The sequence below is a fragment of the Neoarius graeffei genome, chromosome 6 (assembly GCF_027579695.1).
Source record: "Neoarius graeffei isolate fNeoGra1 chromosome 6, fNeoGra1.pri, whole genome shotgun sequence".
NCBI classification, from domain to species: domain Eukaryota; kingdom Metazoa; phylum Chordata; class Actinopteri; order Siluriformes; family Ariidae; genus Neoarius; species Neoarius graeffei.
The window spans coordinates 100403270-100429820 of NC_083574.1; the positions used below are offsets into that span (position 1 = coordinate 100403270).

General features: G+C 42.2%; 1 protein-coding gene across 1 annotated transcript in view; it reads right to left on the reverse strand.

The window, feature by feature from the left end:
- LOC132888460 (uncharacterized) overlaps window positions 1-26551 on the reverse strand; it is a 180585-nt gene that overhangs the window by 30028 nt on the left and 124006 nt on the right. The window contains exons 22-26 of the mRNA XM_060924506.1: window positions 24081-24245; window positions 23818-23991; window positions 21658-21828; window positions 19703-19873; window positions 15312-15476 (exon numbers count right to left, since the gene is read on the reverse strand). Coding sequence (XP_060780489.1) covers window positions 15312-15476; window positions 19703-19873; window positions 21658-21828; window positions 23818-23991; window positions 24081-24245 — 846 coding nt within the window. The remainder of the gene's footprint in view (window positions 1-15311; window positions 15477-19702; window positions 19874-21657; window positions 21829-23817; window positions 23992-24080; window positions 24246-26551) is intronic.

Genomic DNA, 26551 nt, shown 5'->3' on the forward strand with positions numbered 1-26551 from the left:
GGTAGGGATAGCCGGCCTGTGAGGGTTAGCCGCTAGCCTAGCTCGGACACCTTCGCGTTTGCCTATCTTCTGCTTCCGCATGTTCCGCCTGTGGCGCTTCCACTGCCGGCTGGATGCAGGAGTGGGGGTCGGTGCTCGGGCAGGCCTCCGGAGCAAACCGTAGCCGCGTAGCACTTTCGCGTCCGCTGGATTTATATCCGTGAATAAAGTTCTGCGGATGTCGAGCAGAAACTCACGGGAGTATGTGCGCCTTGAAACTAATGGACGCGACAAAGACGAACAGATACACACTGTTTTAAAACACAAACAACACGAAAACACCGTTCTGTCGGGACAGAGAGGAGCCGCTGCGCGTGTGCGCGCCGCCATCCCTCTGTAATTACTGCAGCTCTGTACATCTCCCTTATTCTTGTATATTGGGACAAGCACACTCTTTCTCCATTCATTCAGCATTTTCTCATTCTCCAAGATCTTATTAAACAAACTCGTTAGGAACTCCACAGCCGTCTCACCCAAACATCTCCAAGCCTCAATCGGGATACCATCTGGTCCGACTGCTTTCCCAGTCTTCATTCTTTTCATGGCTGCCCTCACCTCATCCTTACTAACCGACTCTGCTTCCTGATTTGCTGTCTCCAACGAATCTGACCTTTTCTCTCTTGGATTCTCCTCATTTCATAAATCCTCAAAGTACTCTTTCCACCTTCTTAATACACTCTCTTTGTTTGTCAGCACATTTCCATTTCCATCTTTCATCACTCTTAATTAAACACAACAAAAATCATAAACATGCAAAACTGTCTGTCTTATATCTGGAAGTTAACAACGCCAATCACTAGACTGATAATTCAGTGTATTTTGTGAGCTGCTGTGACTTTTCTTATTTGTAAGATAGAAGTGTAAATGATGGAATGATGAAGTAAATGTAAATAAAATGTAAATATTATTTTGGGTAATATTAGCCTCTTTTAAAACTGTGAAAAATAACGACAGTTTTTAAACCAAGTTTTCACCGTCTGTTCGGTATTAGTGCTGACAGATGTTTACAGCTGTTTACATCTGTTTAGGAGTGCTGAGCCAGTGTGTGTTACTGTCAGAAAACTTGTGTTGAATTACAGGAGGGTTTTCTTTAATGTACCGTCCATTTTAGGGCTCCATGCACACACACTTTTACACACTCATTCACACCTAAAGGGCAGTTTATCTTCACCAGTCCCCCCACTAGCAGGCGCCCTTGTTCTGCATTATTATAAAACTTAGTGTGTTTCATCACTGAGTTACTCACCGCAGTGTCTCCAGTTTACACTCGTGTTTCTTCAGTAGATCACAGAGCTTCTCCACTCCTGAGTCTCCCAGTTCACACCCACTCAGATCCAGCTCTCTGATGTGTGATGGATTTGTACAGAGAGCTGAAGCCAAAGCAGTGCAGGATTTCTCACTGATGCTGTTCCACAGTCTGCAGAAAGGAAACGGCATTTAGTCCATCATAGTCCGGGAGCCATGGGGTCGGACCCGAAATTTTTGGTTAAAGTTTTTTTTTTTGCTTTATCTTATAGATTTGAGGTAGCTCTTCAAGATTTAAGAGGGTGCCCGGTGATATCCCTTGGGCAATTTAATATATTAACCCTTTAATGCCCTATATGCCCAAATAATGGAAGAAAATACAAAAAAAATAATATCAGTGTAAATACTGATATTAAATGCACCAAGTTGGCTGTATCTGATAGGTATTCACATTTTTCTCTATATTTGTCATTCAAGTACATCAAATGTGGATTAATTAACCCTTTCATAACTTTTCCAAATTAGCGATTTTTATACAAGTATTGCATAAACTCTACAGTTAATACAAAATAATGATCAATATCTATGTAAGAACTATACAGCATGCAAAAGAACTGTATACAGCATGCACACACACACTAATGACCAATAACTATGTAAAAGAACTATATACAGCATGCACACACACACACTAATGACCAATAACTATGTAAAAGAACTATATACAGCATGCATACACTCACACCAATGATCCACTATGTAAACGAACTATATACAGCATGTATACACTCACACCAGTGATCCACTATGTAAAAGAACTACAGCATGCAATAGAACTATATACAGCATGCATACACTCACACCAGTGATCCACTATGTAAAAGAACTACTGTATATACAGCATGAAATAGAAATATATACAGCATGCATATACATTCACACCAGTGATCCACTATGTAAAAGAACTATATACAGCATGCAATAGAACTATATACAGCATGCATATACACTCACACCAGTGATCCACTATGTAAAACTACAGTATGCAATATATCAAGCATGCAAAATGGCATATACAGCATGCGCACACACACACAAGAATAGCAAAAGATACTGATTTTCAATTAACCAAATTGGCTGTACAGTATTCATGCTTTACTGTCATTCAAATTAGTCAAACGTGTAATTGACCCTTTCATAAATTTGCAAAATTAACAATTTTGATACAAGAACTACAGTACATAAAGCATGTATGTGCATGCATGCATGCACACGCACACACATACACACGCACACACACTAATGAGCAATAATTATGTAAAATAATTACATACAGTATGCAAACACACACACAAAAGACAAAAACTATTTAAGGAAAGAACTAAGAGTTCAGATAAAAAAAAACCCTCTAAACCCTTTGCCATTGCTTAGTGTCTGTAAAAATATGCTTATGTACTGGATGCCAGCTAGTACAGAGGAGAATGTTAAGTAAACCTTACTCCCCAACGTTTTAAAAGTCGTGCTAGTCAGTGGAAGAGCAGTGTGGTTTGGAGTGGGGGTGAATCGGGGACAATGCCCTGAATTTTACTAGGGACCCAGGAACATTACTATTTCAACAGTCAATATCGTAAAAATAAGCAATCTATTAGCTTAATGTATTAGCTTAAGGAAACCTTACTCCCCAACATTTTAAAAGTCGCGCTAGTCAGTGGACTGGCTAGTGCACATGACTCTCAGTCCACAAGCAGTGTGGTTTGGAGTGGGGGTGAGGGTAAGGTTAACAGACTTTTGAGATGATAATCGGGGACAATGCCCTGAATTTTACTAGGGAACCAGGGACATTACTATTTCAACAGTCAATATCGTTAAAATAAGCAATCTATTAGCTTAAAAAAATCAGTGACTAGCATTTACTAGGTGAGAGTTGGGTGTGCTAGCCAGTGTTGTGAAACTATGGGTCTAGTTCACTGGTGAGCAGTGAGTACATGTCACTGCTCTTTCATGATTACAGTCAAATAGTTTCTCTGCTTAGCTTATGCGTGCTGTGATCTTTTGGGGGCAGTGTGATTGACAGAGTTAGCAAGATAGCTACACAAGTTGGCTTGAATTAGCTAATTGTGTCCCTCATATGCCCCTGCAGAAGTAAACACAAGGATGACAATGGAGTGTATGCCTAATAATTTAAGGCTCGCATTAACAACCAAAGTAATAGAGTAATAAAGGGCTTTTTGGTATAAGCCCCGCCCCCAATTGCATGGCCACACCCCCAACCATGGCTGGAACCCCACCCCCAGGCCTTAAACTCATCCTATTATGTTAACAAACACAAAAATAAGTATGATATATAGACTTTGGTGAACATAAAGTGAAGAATGTCAAAATGTCAGAATTTAGGCTATGACTGCAGCACATCCAACAATAAAGGGCCAATATCCGGAATTGCCCAAGGGATATCACCGGGCACCCTCTCTTATCTTAATGAGTAGACCTTGGACAACAACAAACAGCAAAAAAAAAAACTTTAACCGACGAAGCCAGGTTCAGCCAAATTTGGGCCTTTGGCTCCCGGACTATCAGGACAGAAAAAAAGAAAAGAGACCCGAGGTGAATTTTTTTTTTTAATTCTGATTTCCTTTTATCCAAGTGTTATCTCATGTACTGTACAGTAAGGGAGTATTGTTCAGTGGTTACATTGCCCCCCAGAAAACAAACACACACACACACACACACACACACACACTTATTGAAGCTGCATGCTGCCTTTTTCTGACTTATTTGGACCTTATGCCAATCACTAGACTGATAATTCAGTGTATTTTGTGAGTGTTACGGGTCCCAAAAAATGACACTGTGGTCTGGAGTAACATATTTAATGAAATATCATCTGTTGGGAATACACAAAGATGCAGCAGGTCAGATAGCGCTCTCATTCACGGACATTCATTCATTGGCAACACTTCGTTCTGATGTCAGCTCTTTGCAAGCTTCCTATGTGTATTCCTATGTGAGAGCGCCATCTGCTGGTGAATTTATTCTCAGCAGGAGTGAATTATATCACTGAAATTTCTATAAAGTGGCAGTTCTATAATATAAATGACATGTGTTCAGTCTTTTCTCTAAATCAAGTCTTTTTCCTATCTGTCAAATCACACTCTGCCACATGAGCTGCTGTGACTTTTCTTATTTGTAAGATAGAAGTGTAAAGGATGGAATGATGACGTAAATGTAAATAAATGTAAATATAATTTTGGGTAATATTAGCCTCTTTTGGGCGGCACGGTGGTGTAGTGGTTAGCGCTGTCACCTCACAGCAAGAAGGTCCGGGTTCGAGCCCCGTGGCCAGCGAGGGCCTTTCTGTGTGGAGTTTGCATGTTCTCCCCGTGTCCGTGTGGGTTTCCTCCGGGTGCTCCGGTTTCCCCCACAGTCCAAAGACATGCAGGTTAGGTTAAAACAGAGCGTTGATAAGCTCTTCCCTTTACTACGTCAGCAAGGGAGATGATCCCCATGCCCCCCCTCTGGATTCCCACCCACTGTATGGATTGCCCGCCCAGTTGTAGTGAGGAGACCATAGAGGACACAACAACATGGCATCACCTAAGCGAGCGAAACATGGAAATTGCGCTGTACATGGATGTGACAACACAGAAAAGAGTCTGTTTTTACTGCCGACGGGAGAGCCCCTGAAGACGCAGTGGCTTAATTTTATTTACTTCAATAATACGCCGTCGAGTCTACCTAAGACGGTGTATGTTTGTCGGAAGCATTTTCCTGAGGAATGTTTCCACAACTTGGGACAGTACAGGGCAGGTTTTGCACATCAACTGTCACTGAAGCCTGGGTCCGTACCAAGCATCCCTGCCGCATCAGCCACAAACACCGAACAAGTAAGTGTATAACTGTTAAGTCGTTTTGCCGTGTTTTAAAATCGGTGCATTTGCAATGGCTACATTAGCTGTGCAGCTAACCGCTTCCTGCAGTTAGCCAGGTACTCTGTGCTACCTCTGTTATAATAGCCAATCAAAACAGTTTTTACAAAGACACCCACATTCTTTTTTTTAAGTCACTCGTTCATTTGATTTGTTTGTTCAGTAAAAACCCAAACATTTGTTGAATTCATTTTATTTCCTCGCGTCGCACCTTAATGACCTCAGCGCGTGGTATTTTTCCCTGATTCTGGGCCGGGGTGTCGTGAGTGGCAGAGCAGCTCCATCGCTGCGATCCATTGAAAGTCAGCCCTAGATCCAATCTTTTGTCGGGAGCCGAGGTCGCGCGGGCGGCCCTCCAGCAGCACCGGCCGCCCGTGGAGGCAGCGGTTCTCCCAGGGGCGAGTTGGGGGGAGGAAACGGCAAAGTCCCCACTCCTCCATGGTAAAACTGCTCAGTTTTACCATGGGCCTCAGGCTGAAAAAAAACCGACAAAGTCCCAGTTTTACCATGGGCTCGAGTTGTACTTTTTTTTTTTTTTTTTTTAGACAGGGCGGACGGACCAGGGCATTCGCCCGCCTGGCCGTGCCCGACGAGGAGCGCTCTCGGCCGGCTTGGGAGGCAGATGGCAGCCCCTCCCCCCATGGCACGCCCCCACCCTCTACACTTCCCCGCCTCCATGCTTCTCATTAGCAAAACGACGCACTGGGAAAAGCGCTGAAATGGGGCTTTCTTCCAGGAGGCTATATCTACGTTCCGAGGGTTCATTTCGAGAAAGGCTGCGGATATAACATCCGGAAGCCTCCACGATCCCGTTTAAAGCATCAACAAACCACCATGCCATGGGTCCTTTAACTGGTGACTCTAAATTGACTGTAGGTGTGAATGTGAGTGTGAATGGTTGTTTGTGTCTATGTGTCAGCCCTGTGATGACCTGGCGACTTGTCCAGGGTGTACCCCGCCTTTCACCCGTAGTCAGCTGGGATAGGCTCCAGCTTGCCTGCGACCCTGTAGAACAGGATAAAGCGGCTACAGATAATGAGATGAGATTAGCCTCTTTTAAAACTGTTCAAAATAACGACAGTTTTTAAACCAAGTTTTCACCATCTGTTCAGTATTAGTGCTGACAGATGTTTACAGCTGTTTACTAGTGCTGAGCCAGTGTGTGTTACTGTCAGAAAACTTGTGTTGAATTACAGGATGATTCTCTTTAATGTACCGTTGTTCTATTAAACTGTGCTACCTATCGAGATGTGCTACCCTGCGTCTTTGCTCAGGCCCATTTTTTTGAGCTCCGTTTCTACGCCCATCATTTCATGCTACCTTGCAGGAGTGACTTTGCTGGAATCTGAAATGTATATTTCAGAATATGAGAATAGAGTATCAAAACATGCTCCCCATGCTCTGACAGCGCCCTTGGAGGGACTGGAGGTGTAAAATAGAATGTGTATCTACTGGGAGCATTATTTGATGGAGAATATTGGTAGATCAAAATGTGCTACTTTAAAAATGTCAATCAAAACATGCAAGCCAAGCTTGGACAGTACACGTGACCTGGTTTGTAATGTAAATAAATATGTAACGTAACTTGTTGTGAGTTATATCTTTAGGAGATATACAAAAATCATACCGATAATCAACGGGAGCAGTTTTTGACAAAGTAGCATAAATCGATGGACTCTGCTGTCGATTAGCGCTACGGTAGCATTTTTCAGTAGAACACCACAAACCATCAGAACACCGTCCATTGCAGGGCTCCATGCACACACACTTTTACACACTCATTCCCTGTCTGTGTAATACTTTTATAAATGTGCAATACGTCACTCCATAATGTGAAGCGCAACACATTCACCTCAGGACTGTGCACCTTACCTTACCTTGCAATACTTCATAATGTGTAATATTTTATTTTATAATGTGACTCTCTCGTTCTAAATTGAGCGTAGGTGTGAATGTGAGTGTGAATGGTTGTCTGTGTCTATGTGTCAGCCCTGTGATGACCTGGCGACTTGTCCAGGGTGTACCCCGCCTTTCGCCCGTAGTCAGCTGGGATAGGCTCCAGCTTGCCTGCGACCCTGTAGAACAGGATAAAGCGGCTACAGATAATGAGATGAGATGAGTTGAAACTCTCTCATGCAATAATTTATAATGTGACTCTCTCTGTGCAATACTTTATATGTGCAATGAGCAATACCTCACTCCATAATGTGTAACACAACACATACACCTCAGGACTGTGCACCTTACCCCCCCTTACACCCCCCCTTTTTTTCCCTTCCTCTCTCTCTCTGTGTGCGCATGCGGAGTGAGTGGGCGGAGCCTGAGCGCTGGGAGTGAGTGTGGCGCTGTGGCCGCGAATGAGTGGTCTGTTTAAATCTCTATTTCTTACTTTTTTCTTATTTTCTTTTTTCTCCTTGTAACTTTCTGCTGAACTTCTACTTCGTACTTGGGTTAGTCCCTTTCTGGTAATAAACAGGGGTTTCCCCTAAAGTCACTGCCTTCAGCCTTTGTGCTGGAATCATGGCAGAGGATTTTGACAAACTTACTCGGCGTCATGCTGTTAAAATAGCATCGACAGCCAGTGTTGAGGATTGTAGTTTGGCTGCTGGTGAAGTTGTTGGTTATGAGAATATCGTATCAGCTTCCCGCATGAATAATGCGATTGTTTTGTTCCTAAAATCAATTGAGCTTGCCAGTCACCTGACGGAGACGGATGTGGTGATAGATGGTGTTTTTACATCTGTTGTCCCTCTTTCTAAGCCATCCAAGAAAGTAATTCTGTCAAATGTTCCCCCCTTCATTTCTGATGAAGTTCTAGGACAAACACTGTCGCGCTTTGGTAAATTGGTCTCGACAATTAAGAAAATTCCGATTGCGAGCAAATCCCCTTTGTTGAAACATGTAGTGTCCTTCAGGCGTTTTGTGTACATGGTTCTTAAGGATAACAAAGATGATTTGGATTTGACAATGAATGTGACTGTGGATAACTTTAATTATGTGTTTTATGCAACAACTAGCGTGATGAAATGCTTTGGTTGTGGACAAACGGGTCATCTCGTACGTGCGTGTCCTGATAAAAAGGAAGACGCTAATAATTCTGGAAACAAAGAAAATTGTAATGTTAATGAAACTAGGGGTGATGTGGCAGAGGGAGCGTCGAGCGTGATTAATGTTAACACTAATGTTAGTGCAACTACTGAGGGGGAGGGTACCGCTGGTGCTACTGGGCCTGTGAGCGAAGCCCAGGAACAAAAAATGTTGCGCATGGGTCTGAAGCGCAAGTAGAAAACCTCAATGATAAAACTACTGATGGGGAGGGTCTTTCCACACCTTTGGGGGAGATCATCACTGATTCTCAGTGTCAGGGAAGCAATGATGATGCCACTATTGCTGAGGAGGCTCTAGAGGAAGATATGGAAACTTCTGTTTTGGAAGAGGGTGATAAGTTTTTTAAAATACCGTCAAAGAAAAGGAAAAAGAAAGCAACTCAAAAGAGTGAAAAAGTCGAACGGTCTCTTATTGATTTGAGCGATAATGAGAGTGAGAGCGATCTATCTGATTGTAGTATATCCTGCAGTCTGCGACTGAGACCCCATCCACACGTAGCCGGGTATCTGCTAAATCGAAGATATTTTTCTACGTTTTGGCCTGTCATCCACATGAAAACACATCAAAAACGAATATTTAAAAAAACTCCGGGCAAAGTGAAGATTTTTGAAAACTCCGTGTATGCCTTTTCGTGTAGACAGAGATAACCGGAGGTTTGCGCTTTAGAACGTCACAATCTGCGCCAAAAAAATGACAACAAATCTGCCCTGACGTCAAACGTGTGACCTTTGTTTACTGCAGAAGCCAGATTAAGCATGGACTTAAGCTAGCCGCACACTACGGCGATCCACGCGGTACCGAACCGACCCATTTCAGAGCCGACTCCCGACAGGGCACGCACATATCCCCCGACTGTTGACGAGTGCAGTCGCGATTGAAGCGACACGTGACAACTTAATAGCTTTGTGATTGGCTATTGGATATAGTTACTGTTAAATCCAACACTTGAAGATGCTACAGGCTGAATTACAAATGACACAACACGGAATATGTAGCGCACTATCTAGGCTGCATGAGCTATTATTCCCAACCTTAAATAGTGCACTTATATAGGGGAGTTAAAGCGATTTGGAATTCAGCCACAACTTGAGCAGAGTGGCTTTCCAGCCCACTGTGTCTATAGGGGTGTTCACACGGCAACTTTTACTCCGGTGTAGCACCGGGGCTGCCCCGGTAGAGCGTTCACACGGTACAAAGTTATACCGGTGTAGCCCCTGAAAGCTGCTTAAACCGGTGCAAATCTAACCCTGCTCGGGAGGTGGTTTAAGAAATTTACTCCGGAGTAAATGCTAGTTTGCGGGGCAGCACCAATATAAAATGGGACGTCTGAACGCTACGGGGTAGACTCGCTACGCGTGAGGAGAGTTGATTACGTACGGGCATTGCATAACTTGCATCCTGGTATTTTGCGCTTCCAAAATGGCGAATATCAACAACAACAGAACTGCGTGTCTTCCAGTGTTGCCAGATTTGGCAGTTTTAAGTGCATTTTGACGGATTTGAACATATTTTGGGCTGGAAAACGTCAGCAATATCTGGCAACACTGGTGTCTTCATCCACGTTGTTTTCCCGGCGCTTGGTGATGCCATGACAACCGGGAAAAAAAAGTACATTTTCACGCATGCGCATATTTCATTTCCGCATTATTACTATCGGAAATGATAGTAATAATGATAGGAAATGAGGAAATATCAAAACTTTATTACTATCAAAGGAAATGATAGTAATAAAGTTTTTGCTACTATAACACGGTCGCAGAAACTGCCGTGTGACCGCAAGTGGGGCTGCACCGGTGCTAACACGCTTCTCTCTAGTAAGCAGGGTTGTGACGTGTGAACGCTGCGCAAAATTTACACCGGTGTAAGATATATCGCAACAAAATACATCGGTGCAGCATCGATGCAAATATGTGCCGTGTGAACACCCTATATGGATAAAGCTTCAGTCTATGGAATTACACCTGCATTAGGTGCTACCAACACGTATTTCTCGCGCTAGAAATTGTGTTTAATGATGTCACGTGTTATATGCGAAAGATATGATTGGCTATTGCTAGCGACTCTCGCCGATCAGTCTGGCTCCCGATTAGTTTTTTGAATCGGCTGTGAGATGAGTCGGTACCATCGAAAACTAGTCTTTACGCCTGACTCGCGACTTCAGTTGGCTCGGTACGTTGAAAATCGGTGTAGTGTGCGGCTAGCTAAAGAGTAATGGATCGGAGTAGTGCCTTGAAAGTGTTAATTATTGTGCAGGTGCTATTTACATCTTTAATTTTAGAAGCCCAACTACTGCTCCAAGAGCACAGGCGATGTGATTAGGGGGTAGGATTTGGGGAAATAATGCCATCTTCAGGTTTGGAATGCTTATGAATGTGATTGAAAACGCAGATGTTGGGTTATGTGTGGAAGGGATTTTTTTCGAAGACGAGGTGGTGTGGATAAAACATTTTTATAAACGGAGGGGGGGAAAATGTTCGGTTTTAAAAATACCCGGCTACGTGTGTACATGGCATGAGTGGCTACCGCACTTGCAATTACAGAGTGGAGGATATAAAGAAATTCCTTAGGGATACAAAGCATGCTAAGAAGGTCCGGGTTGATGACTATTTTCCTGATATTGAACAATTTATGACGAAAACACGAACATTTATGCGAGAGGGAAGCTTCTCTGATCAAGAGGGCTATCGTCTCAAAAAAATTCTCACAAAACTCAATGTTCTACTTGCTAAAGATGTTTAGTGTTAAACACCCTTTCAACATGTGTCTTGGGATGGCTGATTGTATAGGTCTATTTTTATTTTCTTATTTTTTCTTTCTAATGATGGGTGAGGTTCGTGTGGCTTCTCTAAATGTAAATGGTGCTAGAGAAAGAAGTAAACGAGCCGCTGTTTTTGAAATAATAAGACAGAATAAATTTGATGTCTTCTTTGCGCAAGAAACGCACAGTGACATGTCTAATGTAGCTGATTGGGCTCAGGAGTTTGATGGGCTATCTATTCTCAGTCATGGTACATCTAATAGTGGTGGTGTTGCAGTGTTGTTTTCAAAGTCCTTTATCCCTGTTATCTATCAGATTGATGAAATTGTAAAGGGTAGACTTTTAAAAGTCAGAGCCCAGTTTGAGAATCACTTTTTTGTGTTTATCTGCATTTATGCTCCTACAACAGCAACAGATAGAATGCTGTTTTTGAATACCATAGGAAATGTTATAGGAAATTGTTGTCCTGATGATATTGTTGTTCTTGGTGGAGATTTTAATTGCACTGCACAAAGTATTGATAGAAATCATGTGGAGCCACACATGCCCTCTCGTAGACGACTTGTAGAGATTGTGAACTCCAACGACCTCAGTGATATCTGGAGAAACTTTCATGGGGGGCAGAAGCAATATACCTGGGTACACTCACATAACAACTTCTTGTCTTTGGCAAGACTTGATAGATTTTACGGTTTCAGACACCAGCTTAGTTTATTCAAGAAATGTTCCATAATTCCAATTGGCTTTTCAGACCATAGCCTAGTCTTCTGTTCTTTGTTTTTAGAATTTGTCAAATCAAAAAGTGCCTACTGGCACTTTAACACCAATTTATTGACTGATGGTCATTTTACAGAAGTCTTCCTCTTTTTTTGGAAGGAATTCAGAACCACAAAATCCTGTTTTAAGTCTTTGCAGCAATGGTGGGATTGTGGCAAGGTACAAATTAAACAATTGTGTCAGGAGTATACAGCCAATGTCACAAGGAGCATAACACTTTCAATGAGAAAGCTGGAGGAGGAAATTATTGAACTTCAAAATCAGGCAGAGCAAACCGGTGATCAGAGGTCTACTGAAATTCTCAAAACAAAGAAGAAAACATTGGCTGATTTTCTAGGGTTGAGGGCACAGGGAGCTCTGGTCAGGTCCTGCTTTCAGAGTGTGGAGTTGATGGATGTACCATCAAAATTCTTTTTTAACTTGGAAATAAGGAATGGCCAGAGGAAGTTCATTCATGTTTTGAGGTCTGAGGATGGGAATATCTTGTCTGATTCTGCGGCAATACGTGAGAGGGCAGTCAATTTTTACAAGGAGCTTTACAAATGTGAGATTCCGCAAGATCAGGCGACTGACAAGGTGTTCCTTTGCGATCTACCTAAGGTATCTGAAGAGGCAAATGCAGCCCTTGGAGGGGTGTTGACCCTAGAGGACCTGGAGAGAGCCCTCCAGAGCATGGAGAGTGGCAAAGCACCTGGTGTGGATGGCCTGCCAGTAGACTTTTATAAGTCCTTTTGGCCAGAGTTGGGCACAGATGTGCTTGCTGTTCTGAAAGACAGTATTACCAGGGGGAAACTGCCACTGAGCTGCCGTAGAGCAGTGCTTACTTTGTTGCCAAAAAAGGGAGACCTGACAGACATAAGATCATGGATGCCAGTGTCAGTCCTCTGCTCTGAGTACAAACTGCTCTCAAAAGTTTTAGCAAATAGACTGGGGGAGTTTCTCGACCAGGTAGTCCACCCTGACCAGACCTACTGCGTGCCAGACAGACTGATTCATAACAATATTTCCTTCATTAGGGATGTTTTTCACATTAGTAATATTTGTAGCCTTGATTTTGGTGTGGTCTCAATTGACCAAGAAAAAGCTTTTGATAGGGTGGAGCACAGTTATTTGTGGAATACTTTGTCAGCCTTTGGTTTCAGCCCAAATTTTATCTGTATGATTAAAGCATTATATTGTGACCTTGAAAGTATACTCAAGGTTAATGGTGACTTGTGTGCTCCTTTTAAAGTATACAGAGGTGTCCGTCAAGGATGTCCCCTGTCAGGTATGCTGTACAGTCTGGCTATTGAGCCACTCCTAGTAAAGTTGAGGAGGGATATTGCTGGGGTGAAAATCCCAAACTGTGAGGAGGTTTTTAAATTGTCAGCCTACGCTGATGATGTGGCAGTCCTTGTTAATGGCCAGAGAGATGTTGACACCCTTTTGAAAATTTGTGATGAGTTTAAAGCTGTTTCTTCAGCAAAAGTGAACTGGTCAAAAAGCTTAGCCTTGCTTGTTGGGAGATGGGTGAATGGTGAACCTTGTCTGCCTGATGGCTTATCCTGGAATAGGGGTGGGTTTAAATACCTTGGAGTTTTCTTAGGTGATGTGTACATCCAAAAGAATTTTGAAGGAGTGGTTGAAAAGGTTAAAGGTCATTTAGAAAAATGGAAATTTTTACTTAACATCACTTCCTACAGGGGGCGTGTTCTAATTATTAACAACCTGGTTGCATCCTCTCTCTGGCATCGTCTGGCTTGTGTGGACCCTCCATCAAACCTGCTGGTGAAGATTCAGTCAATACTGGTTGATTTTTTCTGGGACAATCTTCACTGGGTACCACAGAGCGTTTTATACCTGCCCAAGGAGGAGGGTGGACATGGACTCGTTCACCTACAGAGCCGAACCGCTGCTTTTCGTCTGCAGTTTATACAGCGTCTTCTCACAGGATCAGTGAACTCAAGCTGGAAAGCTGCAGCCTGTTGTATTTTACAATGTTTTGAAGGGCTGGGGATGGATAGAACTTTGTTCTGGTTCAATCCAAAGAGAATGAATCTCAATTTGTTTCCTGTTTTTTATAAGAATCTGTTTAAAGTCTGGTCCCTTTTTACTACACAATGCACACGACCAATAGGGTCATTATTCTGGCTACTTAATGAGCCTCTGATTTATGGCTCTGTTCTTGATGTAAGCCAAGAAATTTCCCTGGTACCTACATCTAAACTTATCAGCTCAGGAGTTACAACCCTTGGGGATTTAGTGGAGTTTGTTGGTCCTGATCTGACTGATAGCTGTACATTAGCCCATCACTTGGGTGTGAGGTCAATTCGGATAATAGATCGGTTACTAGGGAAATGGCGGTCTCTCTTAACTGGAGAGGAGATGCAAATGCTACGGGATTTTTTGGGGGGCGAGAGTGGTCCTGATTATCAGGACCTTTTTCCCAGGTTTACTTTGCTCCCAGATTTAGCAGGGTGTACAGGTTGTTATTTAGATACGGAGAGTTTGTTTTTTCTTACTGCAGCAGGTAAACAACTGTATAAACTGTGTGTTTTATCTCTCAATAAAAGGTTCCTAGACAAGAGGGTGGATACACCCTGGCGTGAGGTCTTGCAGGTTGATAATAATGTCAAACCACAATGGCGAGCTCTGTACAAGTCACCATTAACCAAAAAAGCTGGGGATTTACAGTGGCGTATTCTACATGGTGCAATAGCTGTGAATGCTTTTGTCTCTGTTTTAGATCCAGGTGCGGATCAGGGTGCCCTTTTTGTTCTTCAAGGGAAACTGTATTCCATGCTTTTATGCACTGTCAGCGGTTGAGCCCTTTTTTTGCTATTTTGTTTACACTTTTTTTTGAGCTAAATGAAAGCTTCTCTTTGGAGACTTTCATTTTTGGGTTCAAATATGTAAAAAATATCGCTTTAAATGTCAACTCTTAAACTTCCTGCTTGGGCAAGCGAAGATGGCGATATATGTAACTCGTAAAAGGAAAGTTGAACAGGATTTAAATGTTGATATCTTAGTGGTGTTTTCTACTCTTGTAAGATGTCGTATTTTGATTGATTTTCATTTTTATAAATCTATGAAAAGCCTTGATGTATTTGAGGAGAGATGGTGTTGCAACAATGCGTTGTGTGCTGTTGAAAATGATAAGCTGCAGCTTGCACATTTCTTTAAAAAATAGACCTTTTTTTAAACTATTTTTACATGTTGAATACAGTGGAAAATTGATTTTGATGTATTTTTAAGATTGTAATAAAGAGCTTTTGAAAATTCAATTCTCTCTCTACACGCTGTTTGCACTGTTATTGGAGATGCTTTAATCTCATCGTACATGTGTATAGTGACAATAAAGGCATTCTATTCTATTCAAAAGGGCAGTTTATCTTCACCAGTCCCCCCACTAGCAGGCGCCCTTGTTCTGCATTATTATAAAACTTAGTGTGTTTCATCACTGAGTTACTCACCGCAGTGTCTCCAGTTTACACTCGTGTTTCTTCAGTAGATCACAGAGCTTCTCCACTCCTGAGTCTCCCAGTTTACACCCACTCAGATCCAGCTCTCTGATGTGTGATGGATTTGTACAGAGAGCTGAAGCCAAAGCAGTGCAGGATTTCTCACTGACGCTGTACCTCAGTCTGCAGAAAGGAAACGGCATTTAGTCCATCAGGACAGAAAAAAAGAAAAGAGACCAGAGTTGAAAATTAATACATTTTAAAAATTCTGATTTCCTTTTATCCAAGTGTTCTCATGTACACTAAGGGAGTATTGTTCAGTGGTTACATTGCCCCACAGAAACACACACACACACACACACACACACACACACACACACACACACACACACACAAATTGTGCTGCCTTTTGTGAACTTATTTGGACCTTATGCCTGTTCCATGACAATAAGACCCTCTTCAAAAGTTTTATTGACACGTTTTAATGGCAACCTCCATCTTCCTCCCCTCGAACGACCACATCCACTTCCGCTCCTTTCACAATACGAGTTTCACCTTTGTCATTCAGTGTAAGGAAACATATGTGAACATGTACAGCTTTAGTAAATTAAATACAACAAAAATCATAAACATGCAAAACATACACTACCGTTCAAAAGTTTGGGGTCACCCAGACAATTTTGTGTTTTCCATGAAAAGTCACACTTTTATTTACCACCATAAGTTGTAAAATGAATAGAAAATATAGTCAAGACATTTTTCTGGCCATTTTGAGCATTTAATCGACCCCACAAATGTGATGCTCCAGAAACTCAATCTGCTCAAAGGAAGGTCAGTTTTATAGCTTCTCTAAAGAGCTAAACTGTTTTCAGCTGTGCTAACATGATTGTACAAGGGTTTTCTAATCATCCATTAGCCTTCTGAGGCAATGAGCAAACACATTGTACCATTAGAACACTGGAGTGAGAGTTGCTGGAAATGGGCCTCTATACACCAGGGGCGATTTCTCAGAGACAACAAGGGAAGCCAAGCTTCCCCTAAAATTCTTTCCCCAAACTGCGGCATCTATGACGTTGAATTCTCATTAAAACAATAACTTGCATAACATAATATATGCCCAAGATTGTATTTACATTCATAACTATCCTGTAACTTATTTGAGTGATGTCTGACGAACTTGCAGTTCGCTACGAGAATCACCTTTGCTGCCAGGCTGTAACCAGCGTTGTCAGATGCTGCTGACGTTTTCCAGCCAAAATATGTTCAAAACTCGCCAAAATGCACTTAAAACCGCCCAATCTGGCAACACTGGCTGTAACCTTTCTTATTTCAATGGGCTCTATGGACTGGCAGCCGGGTATCCGTTGCAGTCTATGAGACGGCTCTGAACAGCCAATTTCGGCTAGTTGTTATTGGTTAAAATCGACAAAATTGTCACTTCCAGGGAAGCCGGGCTTCTCTGGGACTAACGAGACAGTGGGAGGGGCAAGAAGCCGGGCTGATGAAGGATTATTGGAGGTAGTGTTTGAAAGACATGAGGAGGGCGGGCTCTGTACTTCGGCGTCGGCGAGGAACATGGAAGCATGATCAGTCCCTAGCGGATGTCGAGAAAGTGTAGTCGTGTGCCAAAGTGCTGTCCGAATTTCTTTTCATATAAACATTTCTTCTCATTGATGTCTCTGTACATTACTCTGTAAATAAATGTAAATATTACTCGTTGTGCTCCGTTAACTTTCATCCATTCTATCAGTTTGATCATTCGTGAATTCACTCGTTTATTTCATTTGTAGTTCAATCTGGTTGTAGGCTAGCTTGAGCCTTATTGGGATCTGCAGTGCTAGCTGCTAACAGAAATTGGTGAAGTCTCTGGAAAGCACAACCAGCTGGTATGACAGGGTCACAGACCATTTTCTGGAAAAGGAGCGGAGGGCAGAATTTGTGTATAAATAGTGTGCATCATATAATGTTCATGAATCTGAAGTGTGTATATTGTTCAGTAATGTTAAGAGAATGGTGGGCTCTGTGTTATAGGTTATACCTGGGTATAATATTCAAGGTTCTGTGTGTTGCATAGCCTACCTGGTTATGAATTTCCAGACTGTGTTGCAGAAGATGTTCAAGGATGTGTTGCACAGCTGGGTGTTGTGTTAAAGACTCTGTGTTGCATATCAGGGTATGATGTTCAAGGCTCTTCGTTGAATAGCCAGTGATTTTTGGATGTTTGATATTTTTGATTAAGGATATGAGGCACTAGCCTGGCAAGCCAGACTATAACATGAAATGTACAAGCAAAAATACTTTCTGCCACTAGGTAGGCTTGTCTAGTTCACTATGCTAATGGGGCACACCTTTCTATGCTTTGATATCTGGCCTACAGGTTTTACGATGAATGCGTAAAATGGGCTTCCCCTGTTTTAAAAACCAGCAGCCGCCACTGCTATACACCTATGTAGATATTGCACCAAAAACCAGACATTTGCAGCTAGAATAGTCATTTACCACATTAGCAATGTATAGAGTGTATTTCTGATTAGTTTAAAGTGATCTTCATTGAAAAGAACAGTGCTTTTCTTTCAAAAATAAGGACATTTCAAAGTGACCCCAAACTTTTGAACGGTAGTGTATGACATATCTGAAAGTTAACAACGCCAATCACTAGACTGATAATTCAGTGTATTTTTGTGAGCTGCTGTGACTTTTTTTTATTTGTAAGATAGAAGTGTAACGGATGGCAGGGGCGTCACTAGGAATTAAGCTTTACAGGGGCACTGCACAATGCACCTTAACGTTCCTGTCCCCAACCTATGCAAAGTGGATAATTCTCATGCTCTCGTGGATGAAGTTATGCGAGGAATAGGTCAACGAGACGGAAAACACATCCCAGTCCCCAAAAAAATTTATTGTTGGCATTTGGGCTTTTAATGCATGCTGATGCTAAACGTGTCACCTCAACTCTCACGATTCACGAACTTAGCTGGTTAGTTATGACTGACTAGCACATAGCCTACAACCTTAATCTGACCTCTCTCACCCTCCTCCTCATCTGTCACTGTTTCCCTGCCCCTGTCTCTGCTTCGTGAGAAGAATTGTCTGATATCCATCTGGAAAAGTCATTTAATATCGTTTAATTCAATGTAGTTTAATGGGTTTGTTAGAATATGGTTTGCTTAGTTTTGTTGCAAAAACTTCGCACTACCTTAACTCATCCAGAGCCCGTTCTCTGACTCATCCAAAGAGTAGACTCATCTCTCCAGTAGGCTAAATGGACTCATGGCACGCCGCATGCACGCTATGTTTACAGTGAGAATCTCCCAGACCAATCAGAAAATTAGTTAGAAAGAAGAGGCGATAGAAGTTTGAAACACACTCTGTCCTACAACTTACAGTAGATAAATGATCTGCCAAAGAAACTAGTTTGTTACGAAAATCTTTCAGCATTTTCTTACTGGGGCACAGCTGATTTTTACTGGGGCACGTACCCCAGTAAAAAAGGCCTAGTGACACCCCTGAAGGATGGAATGATGAAGTAAATGTAAATAAAATGTAAATATTATTTTGGGTAATATTAGCCTCTTAAAACTGTTAAAAATAACGACAGTTTTCAAACTAAGTTTTCACCGTCTGTTCAGTATTAGTGCAGACAGATGTTTACAGCTGTTTACATCTGTTTACTAGTGCTGAGCCAATGTGTGTTACTGTCAGAAAACTTGTGTTGAATTACAGTAGGATTCTCTTTAATGTACCGTTGTTCTATCAAACTGTGCTACCTATCGAGATGTGCTACCCTGCGTCTTTGCGCAGACCCATTTTTTTGAGCTCCGTTTCCACGCCCATCATTTCATGCTACCTTGCAGGAGTGACTTTGCTGGAATCTGAAATGTATATTTCAGAATATGAGAATAGAGTATCAAAACATGCTCCCCATGCTCTGACAGCGCCCTTGGAGGGACTGGAGGTGTAAAATAGAATGTGTATCTACTGGGAGCATTATTTGATGGAGAATATTGGTAGATCAAAATGTGCTACTTTAAAAATGTCAATCAAAACATGCAAGCCAAGCTCGGACAGTACACGTGACCTGGTTTGTAATGTAAATAAATATGTAACGTAACTTGTGAGTTATATCTTTAGGAGATATACAAAAATCATACCGATAATCAACGGGAGCAGTTTTTGACAAAGTAGCCTAAATCGATGGACTCTGCTGTCGATTAGCGCTACGGTAGCATTTTTCAGTAGAACACCACAAACCATCAGAACACCGTCCATTGCAGGGCTCCATGCACACACACTTTTACACACTCATTCACACCTAAAGGGCAGTTTATCTTCACCAGTCCCCCCACTAGCAGGCGCCCTTGTTCTGCATTATTATAAAACTTAGTGTGTTTCATCACTGAGTTACTCACCGCAGTGTCTCCAGTTTACACTCGTGTTTCTTCAGTAGATCACAGAGCTTCTCCACTCCTGAGTCTCCCAGTTCACACTCACTCAGATCCAGCTCTCTGATGTGTGATGGATTTGTACAGAGAGCTGAAGCCAAAGCAGTGCAGGATTTCTCACTGACGCTGTTCCACAGTCTGCAGAAAGGAAACGGCATTTAGTCCATCAGGACAGAAAAAAAAGAAAAGAGACCCGAGTTGAAAATTGTTAATAAATTTTTTTAATTCTGATTTCCTTTTATCCAAGTGTTCCCATGTGCACTAAGGGAGTATTGTTCAGTGATTACATTGCCCCACAGAAAACACACACACACACTTATTGAAGCTGCATGCTGCCTTTTTCTGACTTATTTGGACCTTATGCCAATCACTAGACTGATAATTCAGTGTATTTTTGTGAGCTGCTGTGACTTTTCTTATTTGTAAGATAGAAGTGTAAAGGATGGAATGATGACGTAAATGTAAATAATGTAAATATTATTTTGGGTAATATTAGCCTCTTTTAAAACTGTTAAAAATAACGACAGTTTTCAAACTAAGTTTTCACCGTCTGTTCAGTATTAGTGCGGACAGATGTTTACAGCTGTTTACATCTGTTTACTAGTGCTGAGCCAATGTGTGTTACTGTCAGAAAACTTGTGTTGAATTACAGTATGATTCTCTTTAATGTACCGTTGTTCTATCAAACTGTGCTACCTATCGAGATGTGCTACCCTGCGTCTTTGCGCAGGCCCATTTTTTTGAGCTCCGTTTCTACGCCCATCATTTCATGCTACCTTGCAGGAGTGACTTTGCTGGAATCTGAAATGTATATTTCAGAATATGAGAATAGAGTATCAAAACATGCTCCCCATGCTCTGACAGCGCCCTTGGAGGGACTGGAGGTGTAAAATAGAATGTGTGTCTACTGGGAGCATTATTTGATGGAGAATATTGGTAGATCAAAATGTGCTACTTTAAAAATGTCAATCAAAACCTGCAAGCCAAGCTCGGACAGTACACGTGACCTGGTTTGTAATGTAAATAAATATGTAACGTAACTTGTTGTGAGTTATATCTTTAGGAGATATACAAAAATCATACCGATAATCAACGGGAGCAGTTTTTGACAAAGTAGCATAAATCGATGGACTCTGCTGTCGATTAGCGCTACGGTAGCATTTTTCAGTAGAACACCACAAACCATCAGAACACCGTCCATTGCAGGGCTCCATGCACACACACTTTTACACACTCATTCACTGTCTGTGCAATACTTTTATAATGTGCAATACCTCACTCCATAATGTGAAATGCAACACATTCACCTCAGGACTGTGCACCTTACCTTACCTTGCAATACTTCATATTGTGTAATATTTTATTTTATAATGTGACTCTCTCGTTCTAAATTGAGCGTAGGTGTGAATGTGAGTGTGAATGGTTGTCTGTGTCTATGTGTCAGCCCTGTGATGACCTGGCGATTTGTCCAGGGTGTACCCCGCCTTTCGCCCATAGTCAGCTGGGATAGGCTCCAGCTTGCCTGCGACCCTGTAGAACAGGATAAAGCGGCTACAGATAATGAGATGAGATGAGTTGAAACTCTCTCATGCAATAATTTATAATGTGACTCTCTCTGTGCAATACTTTATATGTGCAATGAGCAATACCTCACTCCATAATGTGTAACACAACACATACACCTCAGGACTGTGCACCTTACCCCCCTGACACCCCCCCCCCCTTTTTTCCCTTCCTCTCTCTCTACACGCTGTTTGCACTTATTGGAGATGCTTTAATCTCATCGTACATGTGTATAGTGACAATAAAGGCATTCTATTCTATTCTAAAGGGCAGTTTATCTTCACCAGTCCCCCCACTAGCAGGCGCCCTTGTTCTGCATTATTATAAAACTTAGTGTGTTTCATCACTGAGTTACTCACCGCAGTGTCTCCAGTTTACACTCGTGTTTCTTCAGTAGATCACAGAGCTTCTCCACTCCTGAGTCTCCCAGTTCACACCAACTCAGATCCAGCGCTCTGATGTGTGATGGATTTGTACAGAGAGCTGAAGCCAAAGCAGTGCAGGATTTCTCACTGAAAATGTAAGTCAGTCTGCAGAAAGGAAACGGCATTTAGTCCATCAGGACAGAAAAAAAGAAAAGAGACCCGAGTTGAAAATTGTTCATAAATTTTAAAAATTCTGATTTCCTTTTATCCAAGTGTTCTCATGTACACTAAGGGAGTATTGTTCAGTGGTTACATTGACCCCAGAAACACACACACACAAATTGTGCTGCTTTTTGTGAACTTATTTGGACCTTATGCCTGTTACATGACAATAAGACCCTCTTCAAAAGTTTTATTGACACATTTTAATGGCAACCTCCATCTTCCTCCCCTCAAACGACCACATCCACTTCCGCTCACACACACACACACACACGCAAGAGTCATTCGCGCTGAAGAAAATAGATTCCAGCGTTGGATTTTAGAGGCAGTGGAGATACGCAAGCGGGCGCAGAGGACGATGAACCAGGATGAGGGAGCGTACGCGCTGTCGCACACCTGGAGTGCCGTCCTGGAGGAGCGACCTGACAGCAGGAGGCGTGAACTACCTGTCAAATTGGGCGGGACGTTCACGCCTTCGTAATGCAACATCAGCTGATAAGGCACGTCACCACTCGACATCTGGTGACTGTTTCTGAAGAAGGCGGGAGATTCTCGCCGAAACTGTTAACGAGGTAACAAGCTTAAAAAATATCCTTGTCTTAGAAACGAACTTAAAATATCTGTAATAGTTAGACATAATGAACATCCACTACGTATCAATGAAAGAAGTTAGTTAGCCAATATTATTATTATTATTATTATTCTACATGCACACTCTTCTAGTTTTCCAATGTCGGTTCGTGTGGTTTTCTCTTGTAAACAGAGGGGAAGCGTCAGGGCTTTCCAGGCGTTCAGAGAAGCCCAAACATATCAGCATTTCAAATGTTATCTTTCATTCTTTAATTGCTTTTTAATTGCATTCTTGAAGGCCAACGCGAATTTAACCATGAATCGGCACTGTCAGCGCAGCAGTGAAGTCACCTTCCAGCCGGTGTAGCATTCATCAGTAGTGTTAGCGAAAGCTAATAAAGCAGTCAGTGCTATCGAGAGCAAGTAGCACAGGCTAACGACCGAGAAACTAAGATTTCTGTCTCCAGACTCTTCTTCCACACTGCACGCTCACTACAGTATTTTTCACTCAGACTTAAGGATTTATTCCCCTGTGGAATTTACTGAGTTAAAATCAACATCGACAGCTTCACACAACAGAGCGACCTGGCAGCCTGACGCTAATCCCTTACAGAATCCTTTACCCTGTTGCTGTTTTGGTGTCTGAAGTCCCAGCTCTAATAGTAACGGTTCACCACTGCTTGTAAACATGCGTGAAGAATATCTAATAAAGTTTTGGGAGCCTTTCAGGTGTTCAACATGTCTTTAGTTTCAGTTTATTTATTTAGTGCGTAATTATAGCACAGCTAATCCTAGCACTGGATTATCCAAATCTTTCTCTTTCCCAGCGAACAAAGAAATGGTTCTGTGCAGCAGAAACCTCCCTCATTGGATATTCGCATCAGCTCTGATGTGTGACGTCACGTTGTCTTGATAAATGAAATAGTAGTCTGTTAAATTCATGTGATTCACATTTAGTGGTTACAACTGACCTGTTTATTCTTATTTTTTCTGAAAAATAATGTAAATATATAAAATCTGTAAAATGTTTAAAATAATTGAGTCAGTTGTGTATAATTAGGAGTTGAGGTGAAATGCGGCTGTAGTGCTGTGGCCTACTATAAAAGCCGTGTGACATAATTAGTGAATATCTACAAAACTGAGCTGTAAGAAATGGAATATTTAAGCCTGGGCTTCAATGAAAACAGCGTTTTCTCGAAGAGGCAGGGACTCGGCAGGTTGTAAGGTGAGTACAATTCACTGTCAGCGGCTTTCCAATCAGCACAGGCACAGTCCGCATGGATACAGTCGCTTCTGGCTGTAAAAACAGCAACTGAGTGAAAACAGAAAATAGAGATCGATGTGTTTATAGTTGTTTCTTACATAAGTTTCTGCAGTCTGTAATGTGGATCCTGCAGCAGAGCCGAGAGCTGATCCACTCTGACGTCTGTTAATTTTCTGGAGCTCAGATCCAGCTCCGTGTGCAGTAAGGGGCTTTTACTGAACATTTGAGTAAGAAGGTTGTAGGCTTCCTCTGCTTCAGCACTTTTCAACAACCTGTAGGGATTTGAAGAGAGAGGTTCTTTTCACAGTATTTATTTATTTGTTTGTTTATTTAATATGATGTTTGCTTCTAGAAGAATCACCTGAGTGTCAGTTTGTTAGTTTTGCAGTCAGTAAGTTGTTGGACTCCTGATGCTCCAGGGTCGTTCCCTCTGAGATCCAGCTCTCTCAGGTGTGATGATGGGTTTAGTCTCAGAGCTTCAGCCAGAGCAGTGTATCCTTCCTCTGTTATACTGCAGTCTGAAAGTCTACACAAAAACACACAACACTCTGATTTTTTATGTACAAAATAAATTAATGAAGATGTGATATTGTATACCAGGGGTCACCAAACTTTTTTCTCTGGGGGCCACATTGTCGTTCCTGACTGTGATGGGGGCCAGGGTCGGGTCAGCTATATCACATAGAATTGTATGACCCAGACAAATATGACCACCAGCAGGCCTCATTGTGTAGTAGAGATTACTAGCCTGGCACGGCCATCCCCACTACTATATCCATACTACTATATCCCCCACTACTATATCCATACTACTATATCCCCCACTACTATATCCATACTACTATATCCACACTTGATTCCTGGCACATATTTGTTTACTAGTGGTTTGCAAAAGTAGTAATCAAGCCTTCACACTTTGTTTTAATTTGAAATACCACTGATATTCCATTTATTTATTTTCTAATAAAAATAATATCAAAGCTGTCAAGGTAAGAAACATCTGCCTATTTGAGGTGACTGACACTGGCAAAGGTGAGTGGAAAATTATAAATAGGCCTATAAAATAAATACATTTTAAAAAACAGTGAAATTATAATATGAGCAATAGATCAATAGATCACAGCAGTTGTGCTGTGTCCTGCACGTCATTGCTCTCATCCATGGCCAAAGCAAAAAACTCGAATTCTGACGCTTTCTCATTCAGCTGGTCATACACTGTGTCCCCCAAATCTTCAGTTCGGCTGGTCATAGTAGGTGCGGAGAGACTCACCGCGTTGAGCGCATCCTTCTTGTCGGGACACACCTCCTCGGCCACAGCAAGCATGCATACTTTAACAAAGTCCCCATCAGTAAACGGCTTTCCATGGGTAGCTAGGAGGTGAGCTACCTTATAGCTAGCTCAGACAGCAGCCTGGTTGATCTGGGTTTGGTGAAGGAATACATTCTGTTGTGCAGCCAGTCCACATTTCATCCTCCGAATCCTGTCTTCTCTTGTTTGCCCTCGCAAACTAGCATACTCTTTGTGGCGGGTTTCATAGTGACGACGCAGATTATATTCTTTGAAAACCGGCACACTTTCTTTACATACAAGACAAACTGCACGGTCCTTACACTGAACGAAAAAATAATCGGCGGTCCACTGTTCTTTAAAAACTCTGCACTCTCTGTCAGCTTTTCGCTGACCGCTAGCCATTTTGCTGTCCTGAACACTGACAGTTCTCTGCGCGTGCGCTGCCTGTCACTGCTTGATCGCGAGCATATGACGAAAATTCGGAAAATATGAATAGTTCATTTTATAACTAAATATCAATTTTAATTGATAAAATCAACAAAATACAAGATGCAGACATGTTATTATTTGCCAAAAAGCAATTAAAAAAAATAGGCCATGACCACTTTTGGGGATTGCCTCATAGGGCCGGTTCAAGTGATGGGGGGCAGAGGGGCTGGGGGGCCGGTCAAAGGGGGGTGGCGGGCCGGATCTGGCCCGCGGGCCGTAGTTTGGTGACCCCTGTTGTATACAAATTGAGAATTTAATCTTTTTTCTTGTTAATTTATTAACTCTAGATTGTCAATTTCAATTCAATTCAATTCAATTCAATTCAAAACACTTTATTTGTCCCCGCAGGGCAATTAAAAGAGCATCAAGAGCAGCATTAGGGCAGTCGAACATCAGACAACATAAAAACATAAAAACACAAATTAGAATACTCTACAGCTCTCAGTTCTGTGTGCATTCAGTCTGACGAGGGGCTGGACAATGATGTTGGGACAGGGAAGGGTCAGTGTTCAGGAGTCGGACCGCTGTGGGAACAAAGGTGGACCTCCTCCTTTGTGTCCTGCAGCGTGGACAGCGCAGCCTGCGTCCTGATGGAAGCCACTCCAACACTGAGTGTAGTGTGTGTGAGGGGTCATGTAGGATCCTGTGGGCGGTGCGGATGGTTTGCTGGTCACAAAAAGCAGACAGAGCTCGAACAGGGAGTCCAATGATTTTGGAACAGACTTTGGTGATAGTGAGTAGTCTTGACCGGTCTTGTAGGCTGATGGAGTGAAACCATGAGATGAATGAAAATGTTAATACACTCTCAATGAAAGAGTGGTAGAAAGTCAGGAGAATGTCTTTATTCACTCCAAATGATCTCAGCTTCCTCAGCAAATATTGTCTCTGGTGGCACTTCTTGAGGATCTCCTCAGTGTTGGAGGAAAACCTCAGAAGACTGTCAAATATTGTGCCCAAATACTTATATTCCTCCACCAGCTCCACCGGCTCCCCCCAGATGGTGGTCGTGTGAGCCTCTGCCAGTTGTCTCTGCTTGATGGAGAATGTCACAA